Here is a 25,668-nt window from a genome sequence, read left to right as displayed (position 1 = left end):
GTGCAGCAAGATCACTGTATGACCCTTAAATCTAAGAATTATGATTTCACATTTTTGCAAAGTGACTTAAAAAGGAAATTCTATAATGTAACCTGTAAGAACTGTGCATATATTTTTTGATGACTTAAACAGAAACCATAATTAAGATTGCAGTAAGTGACTTCTTTACGAGGACTGTCCTGCCTTATTTTAACAAATATGAGCACTTTTCTACGTCAAGAGAGGAACGATGAAGTGGAGCCATGTGAAAGCTTTTGGTCACCTACCTTTGTAATTAGATTTTAACCTGTTCTGTATTCTTTATACTGTGTACAGGTTATGCATCGCGTGTCCTGAATGTATGTGTACCACTTAGTTCAACTTACACGGCTTTGCATTGTATTTAAGAGCTTGAACCAAACTATTCATTCACATGTGTAGAACCTATGCAACACTTATTTGGTATACGGTAGTTTTACAGAGACGTTTATAAGTTGATTTATTAAAATAAATATGCCACGGCAATCACATTCTGGGTATCCTCTTTCACAGTTAAATCGAGTCAGAATTACTGAAATTGACATACCACTGGCATCAAATGAACACAGTAAATGTGCTGTTACATTAATAATAATTTTAAAATAATTAATATAATAATATAATTATAATATCATTTTTAACTGTACTAGAATTACTTTCTAGCTGAAAGTTGTTTAAAAAACTTTTAGACGTTGTTCAGTAATGCTTCTATGCATCTAATTTTACTATTGAAATGTACTATTCGGGCTTACATTTTATTCTGCCAAACTACACTGACACACAAAGTCAGACCTCAAAGATAGAAATATTTCGAACATGTCAAAATCACAGAAAATGTGAACAAAAATAGACCCCAAAGAATCTTGACTGACAAAATGAAAACAAAGTATCTGATATGATCTTTCCTAGCATTAACACAATCCTGGTAGTGTTGATGTAAGGACCTGGCCTACCTCTGGATAGACAGCTGTGGGGTTCTATTGCAGTCTTCCTGTGCAGCTGACATGTAGACCTGACCTGCCTCTGGACAGACAGCTGTGGGATATTCTTGCAGTCGTCCTGTGCAGCTGACTCACAGACCTGACCTGCCTCTGGACAGACAGCTGTGGGATATTCTTGCAGTCGTCCTGTGCAGCTGACTCACAGACCTCACCTGCCTCTGGACAGACTGCTGTGGGCTGTGCCTGCAGTCTTCCTGTGCAGCTGACATGTAGACCTCACCTGCCTCTGGACAGACTGCTGTGGGATATTCTTGCAGTCGTTCTGTGCAGCTGACACACGGACCTCACCTGCCTCTGGACAGACTGCTGTGGGCTGTGCCTGCAGTCTTCCTGTGCAGCTGACTCACAGACCTGACCTGCCTCTGGACAGACTGCTGTGGGCTGTGCCTGCAGTCTTCCTGTGCAGCTGACTCACAGACCTCACCTGCCTCTGGACAGACAGCTGTGGGCTGTGCCTGCAGTCTTCCTGTGCAGCTGACTCACGGACCTCACCTGCCTCTGGACAGACTGCTGTGGGATATTCTTGCAGTCTTCCTGTGCAGCTGACTCACAGACCTGACCTGTCTGGACAGATTACTGTGGGAAGTACTGCCACTCTTCTTGTGCAGACAGCCACTGCACAGCAACCTGATCAGCACGAAGGAATGGGAAAACCGTCATCTCCAGAATTCTGTCAATTCATCGTCAAGCACCAAGGTTACCCTCTGCACCAAAGATGGGGTAAGACGTGGCAAGCATTAATACCTTTTATATAGGCAAAATAACATTACAAATCCATTCAGTTAGAATTTCAAATCTGTATTTCAAGACCTTGATACAGCTCTCTCCACTCCTGGCTAAGAAGAGATTAAATGGCTCTGTCACATGTCCTTTTTCCCGAGTCCTGATGCTGAGGAAATGTATGTTCCAGAACACTTGCCAAATTCTAATTGACTCTTTAATCCTGTGCCCTTGAAAGGGGAATAATAATTATCCAGTTTCATGTGTGGCTACCAAGGTCATCTGGAGTCTGATGACCAATTCTTTTGATTTCTACTCAGCAAAGATCAAGAATCAGGGATTTTTCACTCATAGTAGTGCATGTTGCAAACTGTCCTGTAAACTTGCTTCAGGTACTTACATGACATAAATGGGTAAAATCTTTAAGAAATACACTTGTAATGATACAAGCATTTCAGGACCTTGCAAAAGAGAAACAAAATGAAGTTTTCAAATGTCCATTCCTTACACCAGGGCATCCTCACAGATCTGTGATCTGTGCTTAAACATGTTGGGGGATGCCTTTCAACCGTTTCCCAAATAAAAATCCCAAACTTCTGATTAGAAAAAATATTGATAATTTCACTCGAGCAACTTCATTCAATTAAGGCTGCAATCAGCTGATTAAGCAGAGCTGGAATGAAAAGAAGGTGAGGCCATTTAATTATATCTATGAAAAGCATCAAGGGAGCCCACAGAAAACAACTGAGATATTTCAGCACAGACTTCCCCCACTCCCCCAAAGCTACTGATGACAAAAACACAAGCGCAGCTCAGATGTCCAGAAATCCTCTCCTGCCAAGCAGCTCACTAGCGATCCCAGTGCTGTTTCTCCTTTGTCGAGCTCCAGTTTTACCAACAGCACAGTTCAGCTCCACCCTGCTGGAATTCTGGGTTTAGCAGTCAGGACGGTGGTTTATACCAGATGCTGCAATGCTGTCGACAAGTACAGCTCACCTCACAAGACATGTCTTATCAATTAAGATCTCCAATTAAGGCTCTTTAATGAACACAATGCATCCAAAAAATATGACATGCAGTAAACGTTTAAAAAAATAACCAGAAGGCTTCCAAGTGGCTCAGACACTAAAGGAGGTCAAGGCTTGGGTTGAGCCCTGTAGCCGAGTCCTCGCTGCTTTGGTGATGTTGCGGTGGCAGGTTCTTATTTTGGAGAGAAGAGCACTGTCTGCCTGTGGACAGAGAAATGGGAGATATCCTGGAGCCTGTGCTCCCACCTCTTGTAAAAACCTGCATTAATTATCTCCTTGAGTACTTCATCTCCTATTCCATGTGATCTGTTGCAATTGTTCAGCTTTGGAAAAAGTTAAACATGAATTAGGTGTGGCACTCCAGTTAAAAGTGCCAGTCATTATTATAAATAATGATCATACTGCTTACAGATTAAGCCTATTTATAGTAAATATGACAAAGTAGCCCACTGCAAGCAAACATTCCAGGCTTTCAAGTGTTTTGAGGCCGTCTTTGATAAAGACTTCATCAGGTTAGTGCTGCTATCTTGTGGATGCTTTTATTAGTAAACACACACAGCACAACTAATTTAACCTGCATATTTCAAAGACTAACCAAGGAATTGTTCCCACCAAGAACAGATCTGGAAAGGCACAGTTCTGGATGAATCCAATGATACCGGCAGAACTACTGAAGCATTCATGTTTGCATGGATGGCTAAATAGCTGAAAAGGAAATGTCACAGCAGGTCTTGAGTCGTGGGTACTAAATGAGTCGGTTACAGATTCAGTCAAAACCTGAGTGACAGTATGAACTAAACTGTGACATGGCGAGACGGCCTTTTTTTTCTGGTGTTTGGGGTCTTCTGCTTTTACAATGGACAAATCATAATTTACAAGCAGCCCCAAAAAATTAACAAAACACTTCATTCACCAGTAACCGATAAAACCGTCTCTCTTTAACATGACTTCTGTTGGGAAATTACATGCCTAACTAAACAACTAGTAAACAAAAACACAAACTCTTGTAAAAAGAAAATAGCTTTAAAAAGGAGCTTGCAAGATTTTACTGGTTTACTGCCTCGGTTACAGTGAAGAATAAGTGTGTTCACAGCTGTTAATTAAAGGTTTGTGAAAAACAAAACAAAAACTGAAGACTTTTACACAAACTTGAACTTTTTATTTCTTCTACATTTGAACAGGACTGAACCATGTCTTTTAGCAACCATGTAGAAATGTCAGCCTGGGCCAAGGGAAAAGACAGACCCGTCCCAGGAGCAGCAGTGAACTAGACGTTGGGTCGCATGTGCCTGAAGCAGGGCAGGAGCAACACGGAAACAGAAGGGAGAACTGAAAATAAAGATACAAGAATATTGCCAAGTGCTCCAAAACGAATTCCACCCATAAGGAATTATTTGCCCAAACCATTCCATTTACATTTTTAATCCAAAAAAGTACATTTTTTTCCCCCACCAGCATTAACTTTAAGGAATTTAAGGAATTGACACATCTACTTGGAAAACTTGACATTTTACATCTCTGTAGAGAATTAAGTCTTCCCCATTAAAATCTTCAACTACTTCCCCCACTATTTCATTCCTTTCATGTAAATAAATATTTAAGAATATTTCAAGTTCATAAAGAGATGTGCTGAATCACTGATGTCCCATCTTCAGATATGTATGCTCACTGCCTAGCATACAAGTAGCAAATTAATGTTATTTTAAAAACAAAGAAAAAGATATATAGCGAAGTTAGCACAATAAAGGAGATGAGCTGACACTGAAATTGGTATAAAAAAATCGAGACAAATCTAAGAGGTATACACTGACTTGGAGAATATAGTTAGAATTCAAAGCCCTCTGATGTTCTTATGCATTATGGGATTTGTACACTTGTCACCTTTTTAAAAAAAGAGCTCCTCTGCTGTTCTAAGACACAGCTGTGCATTCCTTATGGAGGCGGTCCAACTTGTTTCATGTTCAGCTAACGAGCTGTACGCATTCTCAGTGTCTTCCACCTGCTTTGCATGGTAGATCACAGACGTGTTTTGCCCAAGTACTGCAGACTTTTATTGCAGCTTATACACTTCCCTAAACCTGGTCCTGGCAAGCTTCAGGAAGTCGGCAGCAGCATATTACGCAATGAGAGATTCCTAATGTGGCTGGAGGCAGAAACAAAACTATTTATAACCCCTCTGGCTATGTACCTAAAGCCTCATATTCCAGAAGAAAAAAAAAAGATCCCCCCCAATCTAAAAGGAGAATCACCCCCCTCCCCCATACAGACAAAATAAAGTTTTACCCAGCAGCAGACTATACAATCTAGGCAATCAGGACAAAAATAAACGTTTAAAAATTACATTCTTCATGAAATAATGCAACATCCTTGAAATGACTAGATATCCTGCCAAAATGTTATTGCATTCGCTATATACTTCCTGTATGATGTAAACGCTACCTGCTGCAATAGAAAACATCACTATCAAGTAACAAAAAAACTGCATATTTAAAATCACCACAACAATCCAATATATTATATAACCCTTTTAGATATTTTTATATAACATATTTACACATTTGGAAAACTTTCATTTTTGCAAAGACTAATGAAATCAAGCTAAAAGAATGCACTGACAGAACAGCTCTACATTACTTGCAGGTTGTTCCTCCATACCGTATATTATCTGTACACGCGTCAGGAACTAGACACTCCCACCCCTCTCAGGCATGGTTTTAAAAAGGTAACAAGTTTACATGTGCTAAGGACCAGGTAAGAGGGCTCTTTGGTGCAATCACTCCCAGTTTAATTACTTTTATGTTCATTTTGAGATTTATAGGATTATATAATATGTACCACAAAATAACTGCTGCCACCCCAGTTCAGCAGCTTTCTGCCTTGCCAGCACATTCAAGTACAAAAAAAGTAAAGAGCAAGACAAAGGTCCTCTCAATTAACTGATGGACATCTCTCAAGCTTTCTGACTCTGCTCGAGCCTCCACAGAGACCCAACAGACGACAGTTCTGCACCCACTTCACTGGGGAGTAGGACCAGAGCTCAAGGCAAAGACTTTCGGGATTCCAGGTGTCGGTTCTCTGTGTTCTTGCTTGGTCCGTCTTCACTGAACAGCTTTCTTGTTCAGTTTCTTGCCCTTCTTCAGAACTAACTTGTTCTTTATGTACCCACGCTTCCTTTTGGCAATCTATTCGAGAAAAGGGAACACGGTAACATTTCATTAGCAGTAACATGTATAAGCCCCTGCGAAAGTCACGCCACTACGTCACGGGCCTTTACAAGCTTGAACGGGTGAAAGCTCTGGCGACTTGCACGCTTGATCAAAATGTGAAGGAAAATTTAGGAACTGGGAAGGCTTGCGATTTCAACAGGGTGTAAGTGAAGAGGATAAATTATTCTGAAAGCTCTAAACATGAGAGCTGAACTATGCAGGTGCACATTTGTCACTTAGATGAAAAAAGTCATTACAAAGACGGCTAAAATAGCTACACATAAGGAGAGATGGAAATCCCATCAATTGTTCATTTTAAGAGCGAAAACTGCATAGTGTTATAAAATACCCAAGTTGAACCAGATATGCCCCAAATCAAGTGTGCAAAAACCCAATTAAATGCTGCCAAGTTCCCCTCCTCACAGCATTTTGAGTAAATAACATTTCTCACACAGGATAGACAAAAGCACATTTTAATCTAATTGAAGCGTAAAGAGATGCGTTATTGAGTTTTATACATTAGGGTTTTGCAGTAACAACTCCAACGCACTGCGAGGAAATCCAGTTCTCATCATCTAAAAAGGAAGGGAGGATCTCGATTTCTATTTTTACCCACCTTTTTTGATAAATACTTCTGTTTGGGGAATATGTTGGTGACTCGCGGTTTATGATCCAAGGGTTCCCTGTTCTCCATTTTCTTGACTTTGTAAATCCTCACGAGCCAGTGCTCAGAGGTAAAGGCCTCCTCCAGATGTTTGAACTTAATGTCCTTATTCCCAATCTCAGCATTGCGTGTCCGATCGAAGCCAGGAGGAGTCCGGAAATCCAGCTGAGGGAAAGTGGAAAGAATGTTAAAAAAAAATCAAGGGTATATAAAGAAACGTTTCATTGACAAGATCTTGGAACATTATCAGATTAAACACTACAGCAGGCATAGCATCTATAGCAGGTAGTACAACACTGTAGTGCTTATCACAGTACAAGAGCACCACCTGAAGAGGACAGAGCCTCACAGGCCACCCCTGACCCCTGCTTCACAAAAGTATGTGGGTCAAGTTTAAAAAAAAGTCAGCAAAGCCTCAACACTTGCATGGCACCCTAAGAGACCGTAGTCATTCGAACTTACGAGACGGGCTTAAATAGAAACTTGCATCGGTGTGCAAAGCTCTCGACGACCCGTTACCTACCTTTGCTCATTAGCGACTTAAAAAAAAAAGCTTAGCGCTTAATTTATCCCCCCCGTGAAACCAAACTGAAACACGCCGACCTGTCCTTTCAGACATGGCTAACAACGTCTTATACTTTAAAGTTCACAATCGTGCCGACAGGGCTTCCACACTAGCAGGTGAAAGCCGTTCCCCCCTGTCCTTTGGAAAATGCAAACCGCACATTTGAAGAGAAGGACTTAAGAGGGAGAACAGTGTCAAAAACCTTTCTAGGGGCTCCTTTAAATATCACTTAAATACCACTGCCCAGGGCAGGGCAGGCCGAGCGAGAGCAGGGAGGTCCCAGCGGAAGCAGCAGGTCGCAAGGTTACTGCGCATGCAAATGTAGAAGCGTTTCGTATTCCTGGCTGAGCAGAATACAAAAGAGGACCCAAACCCAGAAGCAAAATCTTTTCAAAACGTAAGCACCCGGGGACTGTCTCAGAACCACACTTCCTCGCGCAGCTCATAAATTATGCAATGAATTCCGTCTCCGTTCGTTCTCTTACTGCTCACCTGCATCTCTCCAAACCTGTAATAGGACATCTTGTACATCAGGCAGTTCAGGAGAGTCGGGGATCCTGCCTTATCGACCCGGAACTCGCCCTGCGGCGTGAAATAGTCGCTTTCCTGGCACAGAAAAGGAAAAACACTTTGTTATTTGACTGTTCTTTAAACACGCAATCACAGCTTTAAACATCCTTTTAATAAGTTTTATACTGGGTTTTATACTAGATTTGTTTTGCAGATCCCCTCATCCAGAGCAAGGAGTATCAACAGAAGGAACAGGTGTGAGTGTAAGGTGGTGCAAGATGAACAAAATTACGATGAATTGGACAAGTTATCCAGCTACTTGTGTGGCCGGGGTCATTATGGTACGAAACGCTAAGATTTCAAACAGAACACTGACAAAACTTAAAAAGCAACGTGCTCATTGCAGCTCCAGTACCAAAAAACTGAATTACGCCAGAGTTTGGAGGGTGTGCTTCTGAAACCCCATGAACACCAACGATCCAAATCCAGAGTTAATTCATGCTGTGCCCATTTAGCTACTTCTAAAATCCAGCAACTGATAAACAGCACAAAAGAGAATACACAGTGCTATTGTAAGAATGATCATTAAACAGGCCAGTTGGATTACATTGATCTCAACAGCCACCAAAATATGAGTGTCTTTCAAATGGAGCTCCAACATGGGAAACGGCTCTCACCCTGATGTCCTTGGGGTGCTCTCCTTCCGCTATCCTCACCATCCACAGAAACTTGTTGATATCGTCCCCCGAGTACCCAATCACCCCACCGAAGATGATCAGCACATAGTCCACGTCCAGGCTCTGCATGATCCCATAGGCTGCACTCTCGTTGGAAGACATGGCTTTGCCCACCTGGGGGGGAAGACCCACACGATGCATGCGTTTCCACAATCACTGCTCCCCACAATCACAAACTTAGTCCCCAAAACGTCACTGGCTGAAGGCCTACAAACAACTGTCTGAATAACCCCAACCAATGCCCAGAGTGACTGACGGCTTCGACTGCACAGATTCTTGCTTCAAGACACTATGTATAATGCCACCTTATTAAAACACTAGACTATATTTAGAATACACTAATGTAAAAAATACCTTAGTCACACCATGCTTGAATGAGGGACTATTGACCTTTCTGAACGCGTATACTATAAAAAAAAGTCTTTGTCTCTTTAGTAACCAGCTAAAAAGATCTGAAAATTATTTTTCTTCCAGTTTATGTCGCCGATCAAGCCCAGTGTGCTCAACACAGTGGTAGTGACCAGCTGTGCTTTAACGGACCACTCCAGCTTACCAGGGCTATGTGACTGTTGTTCCAAGTGTTGTTGTCTACTAGTGTGGTCCTGTTGGCCATTCCCGCTATCTGGTACCCATAATCCCACCAGGACATCACTCTCGCATGTTCATCCGTGTTCTGTCGCAACCAGTAATACGCTTCTCTGAAGTCATCCAAAATGTTTCGGGTGCTGAAAGGAGACGGAATTTAGAGTCTACATACTGTATGTTTTCACTTCTACGGAAAGCCCCTGCCACTTTTAGGTATAGGGCAGCACACTAAGGCCCAAACTACCTAGGATATAAATAACCAACACATATAAAGTGTTAACCACAGTCAAATCCAGATATTTGTTAAATCAAAGCATTTGGTACTGCGTGTGGCAGTACCATAACTACTTCCTAAAAATGCTCCACATTACTTTTAGGTTTCAAGCCCACTTTGCTTTTTAAGCAACGTGCAGGAGCACGCCAAGATGTTTTAAGAGGGGCCAGTATTCATTTGCAATCAGGGAAATGAAGCATTTCAGCTATAAACCATCTTCATATCCTGCTGCTTTTTTAATCAGCTTTTATATGTCAGATGCTCGCAGCTGTAGCAGAGCAACAAAAAAAAAATCAGCTACTGAAGACTGGGCAAGTAGTCAAACTTCAACAGATGCAAGATGAATGGGCCAAACATCTTGCTTTTCTGGACACCAAACTGCTACTCTGATGTGTTCCTGGTTTCCACAATGACTGGAGACTGCTGAAAAGATCCGCATCATGGTCATCACTCCTGGAGTGAAAAGTAACAGATGCCTGGCCCCAAGCTGATTACCATGTCCTTCAATTCCCTTCCTACAGAGCTCCTTCAAAAGACACTTTCAATTAAGAATTTAGAAACTTTTCAAGAAAAACACAGGTCATTGATGGAACAAAGGTACATTTCGTCAGAAGCAGAATCAAATTTTCCTAAGCCACAAGAAATTGACTGCATTATCAAGGAGTCTGGTTACAAAATACATCCACTGATACCGAAAAGAACTCTGGATATAGAGACCATTACAGTATCGCAGCACTAATTAGAACTGCATACCCCCACATCAATTGAACAATATCATTAAAAAATACTGATACAACATGATAACACTTGAGGACACGGGACACCTGTAAGCCAAGCAATTGTTATGAATGATATACTAGCACTTCACAAACGCTGGACTTGCTACATTTTGTCAAGTAATTACTTATCCCGCACATTTAATGTCCCACTAATCAGGAATGTAATTAGGCCTTGACTAACCCTCGCCAAGCACCATGACGTCTTTGAATAACGCAGGAGAAAAACACCTGCACAGCATGTCTCTTATTCTTAAGTGCTACCACAGTTATCTGCACAGCCAGGAACATAATGAATAAAACCATAGACCCAGGAACGGAGGGCAATGCCTGCTGCAGGGAGTCATCCACACGTACCCATCGTGGTTGTAAGAGGCCAGGACCACGCTGGGGCTGGAGTAGGCATTGCTGGTCACCCAGGTGCAGTGGACAGCGAACATCATGAGCAGCATCAGCATGAGCATGGTGACGATGCTCTTGATGTTGGGTCCCAGCCCCTCCTCCGCCTTCTCCTGCTCCGACACGTGCTTGCGCACCTTGCCGGCCTGCCGAGAGAGCCCACAGTGAGCGGATCCCCCGAACCCCAGCTCTCGCCCAACCCGCGGCAGGGAGAGCTGCACCACCGGTATGACTGGTCCTCGGCAGGTTTTGATCGCGATTCATAAAAGGGAGAAAACAGGAAACGTACGAACTTCAGCCCGAATTGCCATCCAGCTCAGAATCGAACCCAGGGCCGAGGGGAGTAAAACCCTATTTTACAAAGTACTACACATTCACGAAGAAAAAAGATTTTCTGTTGTCAGGAGAGAATGCTGCAAGTGCAACAAAGAACACACGCATTCATGTTAAAATCACACAAGAACAGATCAGGCTTTTCTCTGATGAATGTTAACACCTGAAGAACACTTCTGCTTGGTCTGTGCTAGTGTTTTGGTGACAATCTTCAAGGCAGGTGCAGCTCTCCCATCAGCATTTTAATTCCCAAATAGTCCCACACTTCTGCCGTAGCAAGGGTGACTTTGAAAAATGCAGAGGACAACGCGCTACCTCTTGAGTAGCCTGCCTGCATAACTATCCCAGAAAGGAACGCTGTTACTGCACCAAATGAATTAAACTCTTAAAACTTTCACAAGCCCAGAACAAAATCTAAAAAAAGGACTTAGAAGCACTTCTTGAACACCTCTCAAAGTAAAACCGAAGATTTTAGGACTGCACAATATTATTTCTTGAAGTGTCGCTAAATATTCTGTGAAAAATACACATGACGTAAAACGTGCCGTGTGGAAAATGGTCACACTGGGGTTTGGTGTGATCAGCCCATCAAAGCTTAATGAAACGTTGGTCAACACATCAGAAAAAAACAGTTTCCCTCCCCCCCCTCCCCTGAACGAAACGTCCACTCAACTGCAGCATAACACCTCCGGCACCGAAGCCCTCTTCTTCCTCCCCGCCCCCACAGAGGACCAGATCAGGAGCTCGCCCGCGCCCCCCGGTTCCCACCTTGTCGTACAGGTTGCCGGCGCTCCGCTTGTCGTCCTCGTCGCTGCTGTCCTCGGCGGGCGGGCTCTCCCTCTTCAGGTCGTCGCCCAGGTAGTGCTCGAAGACGTTGGAGAAGGCGACGGCGGACAGCATGCACACCACGGGCGTCAGCGTGAGCATCAGACGCACCATCACGCCCGCGAAGTACACGGCGCTGATGGCGTACAGGGCCACTGCGGGGGGCAGAGGACGGGACAGTCAGCACCGCCGCGGACCCCCCCCGCTAACACTCGGACCTGGCCGGCAAGGAACCCCAACCGCGGTCTTTATTGAAGCAGAGAAGGTAAATGACACCCTGCCACAACAGCCTGATTTGTTTGTCGGGTGGAATGGCTATTTCACTTCAATGAACACATCTGATCTTGTTTGAAAAGGGTTTCTGATGATACAGGAATTGACCCTCGAGTTTCATTCACAAATTCAGAACAGCTTCCTTAACCGATGTCTTCTCTTGGCAGGGGCTTGGTCATGACAAGATGTTTTTTTTTAAAGAACGCACAGCACAAAATCACAAAGATCACCATAAAACAGCACGTTCAGACACTGCGGAGCTCTTACCAAACACCCTCTCGTCGTTGATGTTCTTTATACAGAACCAGAGACCGGCTGGGAACGTGCAAACTAAGATGTGCAGGTCAAAAAAGAAGGAAACCCAGGTGGTAGGCTGATGTTCGGACACAGACGCGATGATTGGGATATGGATCTTGGCATACCTGAAATAAAAGAACATCAATCAGGAGGAGAAAGTGCTTTTAAGCAACATGCCTGAGTATCAAAACTAGATGGGATCCTTGGGATGGAAAGCTACTTGGGGGTGTTTCATTTTAAGTCCACTGATAAGACAGAGACGACCACCAGAAAAAAAGATAATGGAATAAAGTGGAAGCTGGCACCACTGAGCGGTCTGAGGAATGCAAAAAAAAATTGTGAAAGCCTTCTCTTTTTCATAAATCAAAGATAATTTTGACTGCAGTGAAAAGCTTCCTTTAAAAACGAAAGTATTAGACAGATTTGCACTTTCATTTGAATATTTCATTGTTATTGACAAAGAGGTCTTGTGAGCTCACAGCTATCTAGTCACCTGTCCCCTCAACAATAATAGGATGATTTGTGTCAAACGCGAAAATCTCAAATGAGAAGCTGTAAAATGAAAGTACGAGAAAGGCTGTTCATCTTGCAGAAAGCCCAACGTTAAAAGACCGCAGTGAAGCAAATCAAATCTGCCCACCGGACGATGAACGCTGCATAATAAGACCTGGTGCAATTCTGTTGAAAAGGAAATTTACAATGAAAGATTTTTGTAAAGAAAATATGAACCACAAACATTATACATGGGGTACATAACTTTATATGTAAGATTTATCATAATTTTTCCAGATCAAGGGTAAATGTTTTTATTCAACTGAATGTGCTGTAGACTCTGCTCATGCACAGAGAATCCTTGGCCCCTGGGTGCAATGAGCTACATTTCTGCATCTTTCCTCAGTCATTCATGTATCCAAATTATTTGTAACTGCTTATTTTATTCCATAAAACAAAGACATATTTCTGCAACAATTTCATCACTGAAGACCAATCCTCTACTTAGAAAAGGTTCTGATTAAATAACTTTACTGCTGCCGGATGCACAATGCTCTGCACAAGTTACTCACATCTACCACTTTTCCCCATGCTTCTTGAAATGAGTTCAAGCATTATCTGAACTTCCTGTGCAAAAATGGTCCACAACTTAGAGAAAGCTAAATGCATTTAAGCTAGGACAAAACACCAAAACTGTACATTAAAAACCTTTTATAAATGAAATCCTGAAGACGGGTTTAAGGAAGATTTTTCAAAACAGCATAATTAAACACCACCACAGTTTAAATATTTAATGTGGTACAGCTTCAGCTTTGCATATCATTTTTACGGTACGATCATATAAATTTTAATGTAATAATAAAAAAATGTACACCTGCCACAAAGTATTTCAGTAATGGAATATGCCTCTTTTTCTAGACGAAAATGCAATAACAGTAACTAAGCCTCAAAAGGAGGAAACTTTACCTATAATCAGAAACAAAAGAGGACGAAAGAGGATGGTTGTAAGAAGATGTTTTGCGTCTCAAAGGGAGTGCACATGTTGGACCCGAGAATGTGATAAATGCACATTTCACACGAACGCAGGCAATGTCTCTGAAAGGACAGGTGCCGAGTCAGAGGGGAGAACGGAGAGCCAGCTTACCCTGTGTCCCACAGCGAATAGAACCGGCCACTCCAGGGTGCGATGTACCCTGAACACAGACAGACAAAGTGAAGCCAACTGCAGCCACACGGTCCTGCAAAACCCCATTCATCCAGGCATGTCTGTGCCCTGCACGTGTTAACTTCTCAAGTCGGAAAGCAAGTATTCAATCAGCCTGACAAAGACCAACTCTAGAACTCTAGACTAACTTGCGACTGTATCATTCTGCAAAACTGGAGTTGCAGGCTTATAAAAATTTAACAGGTATTTTTTTTAGACAATCTTCTATACAAATCAGGACATATCACGCTGCAGCAGTTTACAATTGGTTTACTGAATATACACACGGGGTTTTCAATTCAGGCGAGCATGCTATCAAGTGTAAATCTGACATCACGGCAATATCAGGTTCTGCTCACTTCTTCCCTCAATTGTTTAGGTTTTCAAACTTTTTAGATTCAGGATAACAAACGCAGAACCCGGCACGTAGTTACTGAAAAGATTAAATAGTTCATATTACTGCATCCATTTATGCACTGTAAAAATCCTCTGACTGTAAGCTTTGCCAGGCCACCCTCACACTTTCACGAACACAGACATTCCCCAACTAATGTCAACGACCGCTCACAAGGCCTTGTGAACAGACACTTCTCTCCCCCCCCCACCGGGAACCGCGAGAGATGTAGACCTGCCTGTATACGTTAGATAAATGACAGTGAGGAACACCGCTCCAGCTGCCAGGGAAACCCCCAGGAAAAACAAGGTCTGGAACTCCTGCTTCGTGAGCCGGTCCTTCAGGTACTGTAGGAAGGCATAGGCTTGCAGCAGTGCAAAAACACCTGTGTGAGGAAACAGAGGAGGAGCACTGCATGAAGAAACAAAAGGTAGCAGTTTAAGAGTGGGACATGGCTGTCCTCTATGGGACAGAGGCCCACCATAACATACGTCTTGGCTCCCCCAATGAATATACGCTCACGCTGATGTACTGGAAATCTCTTAATTATATAAGCCAAAGGGGAAAATGTTTTTGAGGTGCCAAAACAGCAAGAGCTTCCTGCATGTAAAAACAAAAGCTGTCGAACACCACTTCCTTACTTCAAGCCTGACTGTTTAACGTGGTTACAGCCCACATAGATGAGCTCTACATTACATCAAAACAGGCGAGTCCATATGGGGAAAAAAAGGTTTTCCTAAAACACACAGGAATATGCTCTGTGCCTCAATAATTATTAGAGAGCTGTGAAAAACCCATTAACTGAGGTCCTCTTAAAGACATCTTCAGCCTTCCACGATCTTGGTCTAGATTTATAAATCGGTTGAAAAAGCATTAGCTGTGAATGCCTGTCACTAACTGTTACATTTCATTATGGCTGGAACCAGAGTGTCTTACAGGTAGGATCGTTCTATTCTTCCTTCATGCCTGGCTGAGCAGTTTGCTGACAGCGAAGCAGACTTTCATACAGCTGTGATCCGACTGCAGGGATTGTTATTCCTGAAGCGATGCCTGCCTCAAGAATAACATTTCTGCTTATTAGGACAGATGCTGTTTCACTACAAATTTTAAAACGCAAGTTGGCAGAGATTTTCCCAAGCACGCCGTACGATTTCAAGTCAAAATGGAAACGTTAATTAACGGGCTTAACGACAACAGGAAGAAAAAATGAATGATAAGCAGAGGGAGCACAGCTGTAGACTGCAATCACAGGTAAGGTGAATATTTAACTGGGTAAGCAGGCGTACTTCCAGAATGAAGCAAGGCTGAGGATTAATGATCGGTCTTATCACACACACCTGCTGCAGCCATGTGCTCACTCGTCCGTATAGGCTGGAACCCCACGAAGGGGATCTGCATGGACAGCACCAGCCCCACGATGTAGAAAGTGCTGTACGCTGTTCGGGCAAAGGAAAACAACCGTTTACAAGAAGCAATCGAACGGGAGCTGTATTGCCATATGTAACTGGTACACGTCCTGGTACAATGGCATCCTTACTGACAGAAAGTCTCTCAATTGTTAAAAAAAAGTGTAAAACACAAAGTGCAGACAATATACAAACAGGCAGCAGACAATGTACAAGTAAACAGCGCGAATGTAAACAAGGCAGACGTGTAAACAGTGACTGCAATAAATAAAATGACAATGAGGTAGATGGTGTAGGTGTGGTCCAGGGGCATGAAGGCCTGATCGAACCTAAACCAACAGCAAGTTAGGAATTTGTAGCTTATGGTTATTCTGATGCACACCAGCCCTACAGCTTTCCATAATCACTGGGTCACATAGGACCCACATTAATAAAACAGCAAATTATGCCAGACAATTAACACCACTCTCTCAGAGGAAAAGGTTCACAAGGTCCTACAACTACCCCTGACTGTTGCTCTTGCTACACTTTGTGCTGGTAACCCTGAGCACATTTTGAGCTTTGTACTGGCACACTGGACACACAAAACCACTCTTCCAGCGCTGCTGTAGATGCTGTTCCCTTATGCATGCCACACAATGAAGAACAATGCGTCTCACTCGCAGGATGGGTAACGTGCGTTAACACATGATATCAAAAAAAAGTCCCCATGCCACCAAACGGGGTGGTGACAAACAGATTAGATAGTATTGCCTAAAAATGTCATTCTAGACTTATTCTGGACAAAAAAAGCAGCAAGAGACAAGTATCATCCTTCCACATCCCGACACTCCATGGAGCTCTGTCTCAAAACAGGGTCAGGAGTGAGCGTGTCATAGGAACGTGAAACTAGCGGCCATCCTGCTGAAGAAAGGTAATTTCATTTCGGCGGGCAGAAACATTATTCCAGGCTGACAAACCCAATGACACCTCGAGATTGGGGTTACAGGGTGTCAGACGCAGGTGGATATCTGCGGGCAGCCGGCAGATTTCCATGTCTTCGAGCCTCTAATTGCATTGCTACGGGTGCCATCTTCTATTCAGCCGTGGAGAGTGCTGATGACAAATGAGCAGGAACGGGCAAGGTCACACCTGTGGGTCCGTCACCCCTCCCCAGACGCCAGCTTTGCCAATTCTTTTGACAGCTTTATAATAATATAACATCACTTTATTAACCCTTTACAATTTTCTTGCATTAGGAATTATCTTTTCGCATTCCCCAGCTTACTCTCCATGAGACGCACAGACAGGGAGAGAGCCTGGGGTCAGAGCGCAGGGTCAGCCATTGTACGGCGCCCCTGGAGCAGTTGGGGTTCAGGGCCTTGCTCAGGGGCCCAACGGAGTAGGATTCCTCTGCCGGCCGCGGGATTTGAACCGGCAACCTTCCAGCCACAGGCGCAGATCCTGAGCCACAGAGCCACCACTCCGTTAAAACAACTTATTTGGGGTGTGTGCGTTTGGAATTGCAGCTACTGGCACAGACTGACCTCCATTGCCAACAGCCTTTATGAAACTATCTGTACACATCCACATCGGCATAAAACATTTGGGGACCATTAATAGCTTGGCACTCAATTATAAAAAGCTTGTTTTAAGGAAATCAAGGAAATACTTCAGAAAAACAGACAGTGCAAAAATAAAGCAGCCATAGGCAAGTCTGAACAAAAATACCATCGGGACACACGGTACACACAGGTTCTTCCTCGGATCACAAGACAAAAGAAGAACAGGCAGCACAAATGACAGAAAAACCATGCCTTCATTCCGTGGAGAGTATTTGGCTCAATCTACAGGCTTCATCTACATTCAAGAGCAGCTAAGTGTCTCTCGTAGTTCAGAAATTTAACTCAAAATAAAAAAGGTGCATGCTTTAAAGGAGAATAAGAATAAGGTGTAAGTGTAAAATGACAATCTTTGAAATTTAAGAGCCGAGTCTTCACCATGCGCATTTTAATGAGATGTTCATGAAATCTGCCTGACAGCGGCACAGTATACTATGCAACTAAGGGTAAGTGCACTGCAGCTACTACAGCACATCTGGGTGGACAGAAATGCCCTGCACAACAGGCATTTTTTTCAGCGTGGTATAAGAAATTACAGCTACCAGCTCCACCTGCTGGCTGTGCCCGACAGTATTAACTATGAACTGCATTAACCATTCTGTACTTTTAACTACTGGCATTCACAGAACTGTGCTACCGTTTTAAAATACTTATCTATTACAAAACATTCTTACATAACGGGATATTCTTGTTACAAAGTCATTCCCCTTTATCAAAATGTGCATTCAAAGAGCTGAGCTTTTCACAATGACTAGGGTGAAAGACTGGGTATGGTAAGCTGCACATTTTGTTAACAATATAGAGATCTGTGCAAGTTTTCTGGTTTCACAGTTGAATAATAAGAATCTACTGGACCTCCATAGCTCAAGTGTCTATCACAGATGCAGACATTCAATCCATTACTGACATTTTAGTCCCATTTATACAAGACCCTGAACCGACAGAGCAAAATCACTGTAGGTCAGGTCTTAAAGGAGCAAAAAAGCACAACGGTCAATTCAAAGATTTCTTTTTCACAGTGTAAAATTTACAAAATCACAAGCTAAAAACTAAGGACTGATGTACACCCCCCCACATTTTTATTAGAAGAAACTGGAAAGAAAGCTCCAATTAGCACCTGTCTGTGCAACTGTTCTAAATTGATTGTGGATTTGTTCACAATTTATCAACTCATTGGGTGTTAAAAGCTGCTGTCAGAAGGGGGCATCTAAACTGCATTCCTGCTGTAGACAAACTGTCTATTGGACAAATGAGACAGTGGACAAGATTTCTAATGTAAGGTATACTCAGAGCTTTGTAGTCTTTATTGAAAGGATGTTTTCAACTGAACTCATGCAATGCTAAACCCTTAAAATTATGTCACTGTAACAAAACTGCACGTTTCCCCAGTATCAGACGGTATGTGACTTTCAGAAACGAGCCACTGGTGTTTTTACGTGCGAGAATGAAAGAGAACATTTAAAAGGCACGTTTGAATAATGTACTGAGGAAGAGTGGAAATGCATACGTGTATACCTCTTGCAGAACAGTGAGTAAAACAAGATGGCCATCATAACGCTAGAGAACTGTGTAAAATACACAACCACAGCGTCAATAATAGAAGCCCCTCAGCACTCTTTCCATTGATTTCATTCCTCATCATTCCTCAAAGCACATTTGCCTAAGTAAATGCCAAAACGCTCTTTCAGCACAAAATGGCTCACTTACAAGGCAGCTCTGCACAATAATGCTTCCTAAGATCCTCACACGATAAAAAATAAAGTTTTAACTTACCTATATATACTCTTCGACTATATCTCTGCATTAGCAGCAAGACAAAGACATGCAGAGGTATCAGGTTGATGATGAATACATAGCCTCCCCAAGCAGAAACCTGACAAAGATATTCAAGATGAAAATCAGAAGAGGAAAGTTAAGGTACATGAGTCAGTTATCAGCAAAGTAAATTCCTTCACCTAAGCACCTATTTTTTTACATCGAGCAATAAGAGCTGTCAATTGAAGTTTCTGTGAGATGTTAAAAAAGAGTTTTGAAGAGGCCATGTGTAAAATCAATCCACCCAACATTTATCAGAAGGCTTGACCCCTGCAATTTCCTGGCCTTTCTGACAGACTGAACAGACTGAAACCGATACAAGACACTGCTCCAGGGCACTAATCCATCATCCCACTGTCACAGCAGGGCACCAGTATGGGATTCTACCTCTCTCTCACACACAGGTCTAAAAATCTCACTGGTCTCCAGGCTGCCCCTGGCGGAGCAACAGAATACAGTTCTGAAAAGCATCCAATCTGAATGATCGCACAGCTTGGACCAGAAACATCAAAATTAGGAACACTCAGTTTCCTGGTTTTAGCCTTTACTGTTTCCCTACTCATCTCACTCTTCCAGTCGGGCATAATCGTGTGCACCGACAACTAGACAAATCGAAACAATTCATATATATACACACACACATTAAAACCTTCATAGGGCTTCAGAAGCATTTAAAAAAAAAAGATGACTAAAGAAAATAACCACACATAAGAAGCTGAAACGGTTACAAAATCTGAACAGGAATAGTGCATGGTTCCTGAATCCCTCGTCACTTCACTCCACAGGCGCTGGCCAGACAGCTAGGTTAGCCAATCACTTCATTCTCTCTTCACACCTCTTATATTACCTAAAGGAATAAGTCAGCGCAGCGAGCCAGTCACCCTTGCTTACACCCAACTGCTGCGCGAAAGGGACACAGGCAGCATGAACACGCAGTTAAGAGAGAACACAAGAGAGTGCACAGCACTTCCTGCTCCAGCTAGCCAAGTGACAAGAGCTCACTGGGAATAAATACCTGCAGAAGGAAATATTCTTGAATAATTGCTTAGTCAATAGATACGTGTACATTTGAATTCCAGTGAGCTTCAGTCTTCAACATGCTGGACTTCCCCCTCACCCTCCCGAATTAGAAAATGGCTGTTCTGGCCGACTTGATTTCAAGCATTCAAATTTTACATTAGAAATGATGAAAAAAAGGAATGACAGAAAGAAAGCGCTTTGCAATATATTGACCCATAATATATTATGCCCAACATCCATTCAGCCGTTTTCTAGCTGCCTCTTCCAACTGAGGGTGGCAGGGGGAGCCGGAGCTCACATAAGCAACTAAAGCATGGCGGGGTACGCCCTGGGCAGGACACCAGTCCATCGCAGGGCACACAGGCATGCTCACACCTAGGGGCAGTTTTCCCAGAAGCCAATTGACCTATAAGTATGGTTTTGGACTGCTGGACGAAACCCATATGAACACAGGGGGAACATTCAAACTCCACACAGAAAACACCCCCAGGAATTGAACCCAGAGCCCAAGCACTGCAAAGCATCAATACTATCAGATGCGCCACAGTGCAGCCCCCATTATGCTCAACATTTAGTGGCACAAAATGAACAAGCTACATTTTCTTTAAAAAAAAAAAGCTGGATATCACATTGACTACTTATAAGAAACCAAGGGGCCTCTTCACCTCAAGGTCTTGTCAATTGCTCAAACAGACGAAAATCAACATTTTACAATAAAGAGAAATCAAACTAAATGAAGTAGATGCGCAATTCTTCTGATGTAACTATTAACAAATTATGATCAAATCTTAATTTGTTAATAGTTACACATTATGATTTCACAAGAAAAGCAATGGATCATACCAAAGGTGTTGAAAACCTACCATGTAAAAGTAGGAGAGACAGCAGCCTATCGTCCAGAAAACTGATCCAGTTTTTACAGACTTTACCTGAGGGAGGGAGAGAGAGACCACATATAAGCAGGTGTAAATTGGTTAAATAAGGCACAGGTCATCTACACGTCAAAAACAAAAGCAAAGGCTAAGTGGACAAACTTAAAGGAAGCCATGAACAGGGTGATCTCAACTACAAATGCTGCTTTCAGTTCACAAAAAGCAAGAGTTGTGGAGGTTGAAATGGCAAACACAGAAGTCTCCTGCTGGGGGTTTTGTACGTGTATTACACACACACTAGGTGTCCTCATTAAACATGTTCAGCAAAACAGCAGTGCTGCACTTTCAAAGAAAATACCACTACAGCCTTGGGTAAGTATGAACTTTTTTTTTTTAATTCACCCTGGGATAGCAAAAACCTTCAACTTGTGAAGATTACTTTACTGGATTGAGGGAGAAAAAAAACAGACATTCAATTTTAAATTAGCAGCTGCATGCAATTCTGTGTGATTTTAGTGAACGTACAGTATAACAATGTTTCAGCTTTGACAGACATCTCTCTCCTTTTGGCTAGAAAGCACCAGAGCTTCAACACGCTCTCTCTCCCCGGAGCTTTCATATACCCAGCTTGTCCAAGTATTCAAAACCACACCGCAAGCCTTCCTGCTCCCCTGACAAACATGCGTGTGCAGTGCATGCATTACATAACGCATTTATGCATATAAGTCTGCAAGAGCAGAGGCCATTTCAAAAAGTAAGCAGCACGCTATTCCTTCAATGGTAAGTGTGTAGTGCAGCCTCTCCTTAAATCCAATACGAACAGTGCAATTCACGTCAGAAGAACAAAGCAGGACAGGCTTCACATCAGCAAAGATGTAAACACTTCTTTGAATACGTGTAATTCAACTGCCAACTGGAGCCTCTATGCCAGTCTCTAGCCTAACGCCTCATGGGACGACATTTGCAGAGGATCTGCAGAAGAGAGCGTCAGGCTTCTCCGCATCGCTAGCTGCTCAGAACAGATCCCTGCTCCGAGTCAGAAGATAATGAAAAAACGTTAATGTGATAAAGTGCAAGAGCTGTTGAAGGATAACCGAGCTGTGGGAGGGGGTCCTGGTGGGGGTGATCCAGAGCCTATCCTGGAAGCACATGGCACGTGACAGATAAAACACTCATGACAGAAACCATCACAGGATACCGGGGCCCAGAAGGGACAAGACGACAGCCCTCATGGCCACTTCACCATCCTGCCAGCAAACGGGTACAATCCCAGAAACAGGAAAGACTGCTAATGAAATCATGCCGACATACAGCATTCCTTTGCCTACAAAAACATTTGAAAGGTTCCCAATCCCAGAGGGCCAGAAAGGGCCAAATTAGAACACTTCTCTGGCAGAGGTGCGCTCGACACAAAGCGGCGACCTGCTGATTAAATGTTAGCCTTGAGCAATTGAAGTCCCCCACTGCAGTGTAAAGCTGCTGAGCAATAAAAAGGGCGATCTCAAATTCAACTGAGGCATTTACATATGTAAAAAATGTGACGAACAGCGAGTGGAAAAGAAATATGAGCTCAATTTGGACCTGAGGGCCAAGGGAAGGGGTTTTGTCTGATAAAGTGGAAGACCCATTAATAGAAAAAGAAAATACCCATGCAGGTACTTTTCTAGAACTAGTAAATTAATCGTAAATTAAGATGCCAGCATGCCAGAATTAGCTATTTTGGTCATGCAGCGCTTCCATTTAAATGTTGTGATTAGTAGCCATAGATCTGTCACCTTTATTACCTGGAAACTCTGACATTACAGTTTACCACCGAAGACATTTACAGGTTTGTCTTTACCACTGAACAGCTCTATCAGCAGTGATTTATTTAATAGGTTCTCACAATCAATAGCAACCATCTTAAAATGTCCAAGATTATTAAAGAGTGTTTACTTCACTGCTCTCCTCCTGGATGAAACTGCACACAGACAAACCCGGCTGTCCAGAGAAGACAGCAGGAATAATCAGAGACAGTTGTACTTCCAAGAACAAGTAATAGGTTTATTCCACGCTGAAAAGAGAAGAAAGAAAACAAACACCTGAAGAAGGCTCCATGGCCGAAATGTTGCGTTTTCTTTCTTCTCTTTTCAGCATGGAATAAACCTGTTACGTGTTCCTTTGCAGCCTATGCATGCTGACGGAGCTCCCCACCTGAACTACTACAGTTGTACTTTCATACAGTTATTGCATGAGGAATGAACAGGAGTAAACAAAAAATCTTCCACAGAATAAATCAATAACCAGAAGCAGAGCAGCTATCAATGTTGCTAGGAGGGTTTCAACTGGCAGCTCAGTACGTGATCTACCGTCAGAGGGGAGACGGAGACGAGCCTCTCGCATAACAATGATCCTGTTCTAAACCTAAAAGGTTTTGCCAATTGTTCCTGCACTGACGAAAGCGTTGCCAATGGGAACGTTAGTTCTTATCTTCTTATGGGCAACATGATTTCAATCCGTTGTGCCAATAAAGCTCTTTGAATCTGCATTCCGGGGATCAAAGAGATGAGCCAAACGATTTACCCAGCATGCCTCCGGGAGACGGAGTAGAAAGGTCACCTGGAGAAAACCCTATTTCTCGTGAGAATAAGCATTTAGCGTTTAGAAGAAGAGGGGATGTGAAGTACCATCCAGCAGCAGCCATTTTACTGTCATTTTTACTGGCCACTTTTAAGGTGCCTCTTCGTGTAACTGGCTGGCCCTGAGCTGTCCAAAACACTACCAGCTCCAGGTGGCCTGTACGCTAAAGACAGAATAACCCTTGAGTGACCTCGAGTAAGCATCAACAGGCAACCCTCCCAAAGCAGCTAAACACTCAAATTAGACTCAGGAACTGAGGACACTCAGAGACGACTGTGTTCAGTTTTTCTCCATGTCAACAATCAACAGCAAATCCTGCTACAGGCTTAAAAGTAGTTGGCCGATTCCATTTCCACTCTTGCACTGTTGCTGATAATGTTCCGTCATCTCCAGCTTTGCTCACTACTGTGCCCTGCGAGAACATTTTCAAAAGCTTCTGCTACATGTCGAAAGCGCTCTGGTCTTTTTCAGAACATCGGCTCCTCATTCAGAGGAATATGAGAAAAGCTCCCAACACGAGGAGGTCAACAGGTCCATCTGTCCCCTTTGGAGACTCTCGCCTGCTGCTGCTGTTCCCTCGTGTTCCCTCTTGCTCACAGGGGCATTCGGAGTTAGATAATACAGCTTACTTGGCAACAGCGCTGCTAGTTTCTGCGTTCCAAAAGACCAAGGCTACCTCACACCACGACATCCGCCCAGCCAGGTCTCTTACAGCTTTCAGCTTCAGATCTTTCAGCTGCACTGTAATGCTTAACTGGACTTATGTATTACTTTGCGGTGGTTTGAGTTCTGCTTTATAAATAAAGTAACTGCTATAAGAGCCTGTGGAATAGGTTCGATTTTCAAAACGCTGCAGTTTGTATGGTGAGGGATAGTTTGAATGCCAAGAAGCAAATATAAGTCTGAGGGTGTTTACACACAGCTGGGACACGACTTCAACTCAGAACCTGTGGATTTACTACCTTTCCAAAAAACCCCAGAGATGGAAAGGAATTGCTCAAGTTACAATTAATCCAGGTCACGGGCAGTTCATGGTTTCTGATAAGAGACTGTCAAAACTGATGGTTTCTGAGGGAAAAATGAAACAAATTTAAATGTCTTAGTCAGCCAGTTACTTGACGGAGAACAAGTAATTTCATCAAACCCGACAAAGCTGGCATATAGTCAATATTATGCTCTTTGGGAAGTTTTTAAAACGTTCTTCGCACTGGGGAAGGCCCCAATTAGAGACAAAAGCTTTAAATCAGTCTGCACTGACAGCTGAAGCTCCGCTCAAAGCAACACTGCAGATTTCCACTAAAGACGACTTAAGACATTTCTGGTTTCACAAGGTTCTTAAATACCGGTTTAATTACAATTCACAGGAGCTTAAGGCTCTTTTGAAAATTGAAAACAAATAAAAAACACTAAAATCCCTTTTAATGTTCTCCAGCTGAGCAAATCTCTGGACTCAGCTGGAACCGACTGTCATTTTTCTGTTAGCAAAAACACAATCACCACATCAAGCTACTTATCTCATGTCTAACAAAAGAAATCCACCTCAGAATCAGAAATTAAGCTGATAGGGTACAAACATTCAAAGATTGTCAAGATTCCTTTTATATCTTAAACTTGCACTCAACAAAATGGAAGTGCATAACGCTAAACATCCAAACCTTGGATCCATTTTGAAATTCCCCATTTTAAACGCCAGGCTATGCAAGCACTGAACTTTCGAATGACTAAAAATGCAACATATTTAATTAACTTTTGACAAGTTTTAAATAATTTCGCACTCTGCGAAACCTGAATACATTGTAAAACCTTACAGGACCCTATGTGGTGTTGAATCGCACGGTTTTGTATTAAAGGAGGAAATTAATTAATAAAAATGGGTCTTTAAAGTTACATGTGCCAGACATTTTCTAATTATGAGACCGCTGTACTTAACATATGAAAAAAATCATAACTTGTGAATGAGCCAGGCCTATGCTTCACTTAAATGTCACTAGTACAAAAGGTAAAAAAATCTTGTTGTATTTAACAAAATTAAAA

General features: G+C 42.7%; 1 protein-coding gene across 1 annotated transcript in view; it reads right to left on the bottom strand.

Annotated features, from left to right (window-relative positions):
- Positions 1–3,904: 3,904 nt before the first annotated feature.
- The window catches only part of stt3b (STT3 oligosaccharyltransferase complex catalytic subunit B), a 60,958-nt gene continuing 39,194 nt past the window's right edge, over positions 3,905–25,668 (bottom strand). The window contains exons 4-16 of the mRNA XM_069195224.1: positions 21,007–21,072; positions 19,082–19,181; positions 15,639–15,737; positions 14,540–14,686; positions 13,848–13,896; positions 12,182–12,336; positions 11,585–11,796; positions 10,442–10,629; positions 9,003–9,174; positions 8,390–8,563; positions 7,695–7,808; positions 6,590–6,802; positions 3,905–5,949 (exon numbers count right to left, since the gene is read on the bottom strand). Coding sequence (XP_069051325.1) covers positions 5,866–5,949; positions 6,590–6,802; positions 7,695–7,808; positions 8,390–8,563; positions 9,003–9,174; positions 10,442–10,629; positions 11,585–11,796; positions 12,182–12,336; positions 13,848–13,896; positions 14,540–14,686; positions 15,639–15,737; positions 19,082–19,181; positions 21,007–21,072 — 1,773 coding nt within the window. The 3' untranslated portion in view covers positions 3,905–5,865. The remainder of the gene's footprint in view (positions 5,950–6,589; positions 6,803–7,694; positions 7,809–8,389; positions 8,564–9,002; positions 9,175–10,441; positions 10,630–11,584; positions 11,797–12,181; positions 12,337–13,847; positions 13,897–14,539; positions 14,687–15,638; positions 15,738–19,081; positions 19,182–21,006; positions 21,073–25,668) is intronic.

The sequence above is a fragment of the Lepisosteus oculatus genome, chromosome 10 (assembly GCF_040954835.1).
Source record: "Lepisosteus oculatus isolate fLepOcu1 chromosome 10, fLepOcu1.hap2, whole genome shotgun sequence".
NCBI classification, from domain to species: domain Eukaryota; kingdom Metazoa; phylum Chordata; class Actinopteri; order Semionotiformes; family Lepisosteidae; genus Lepisosteus; species Lepisosteus oculatus.
The sequence above is the reverse complement of the archived record's forward strand: the minus strand, read 5'-3'. Positions and strand labels throughout refer to the sequence as shown.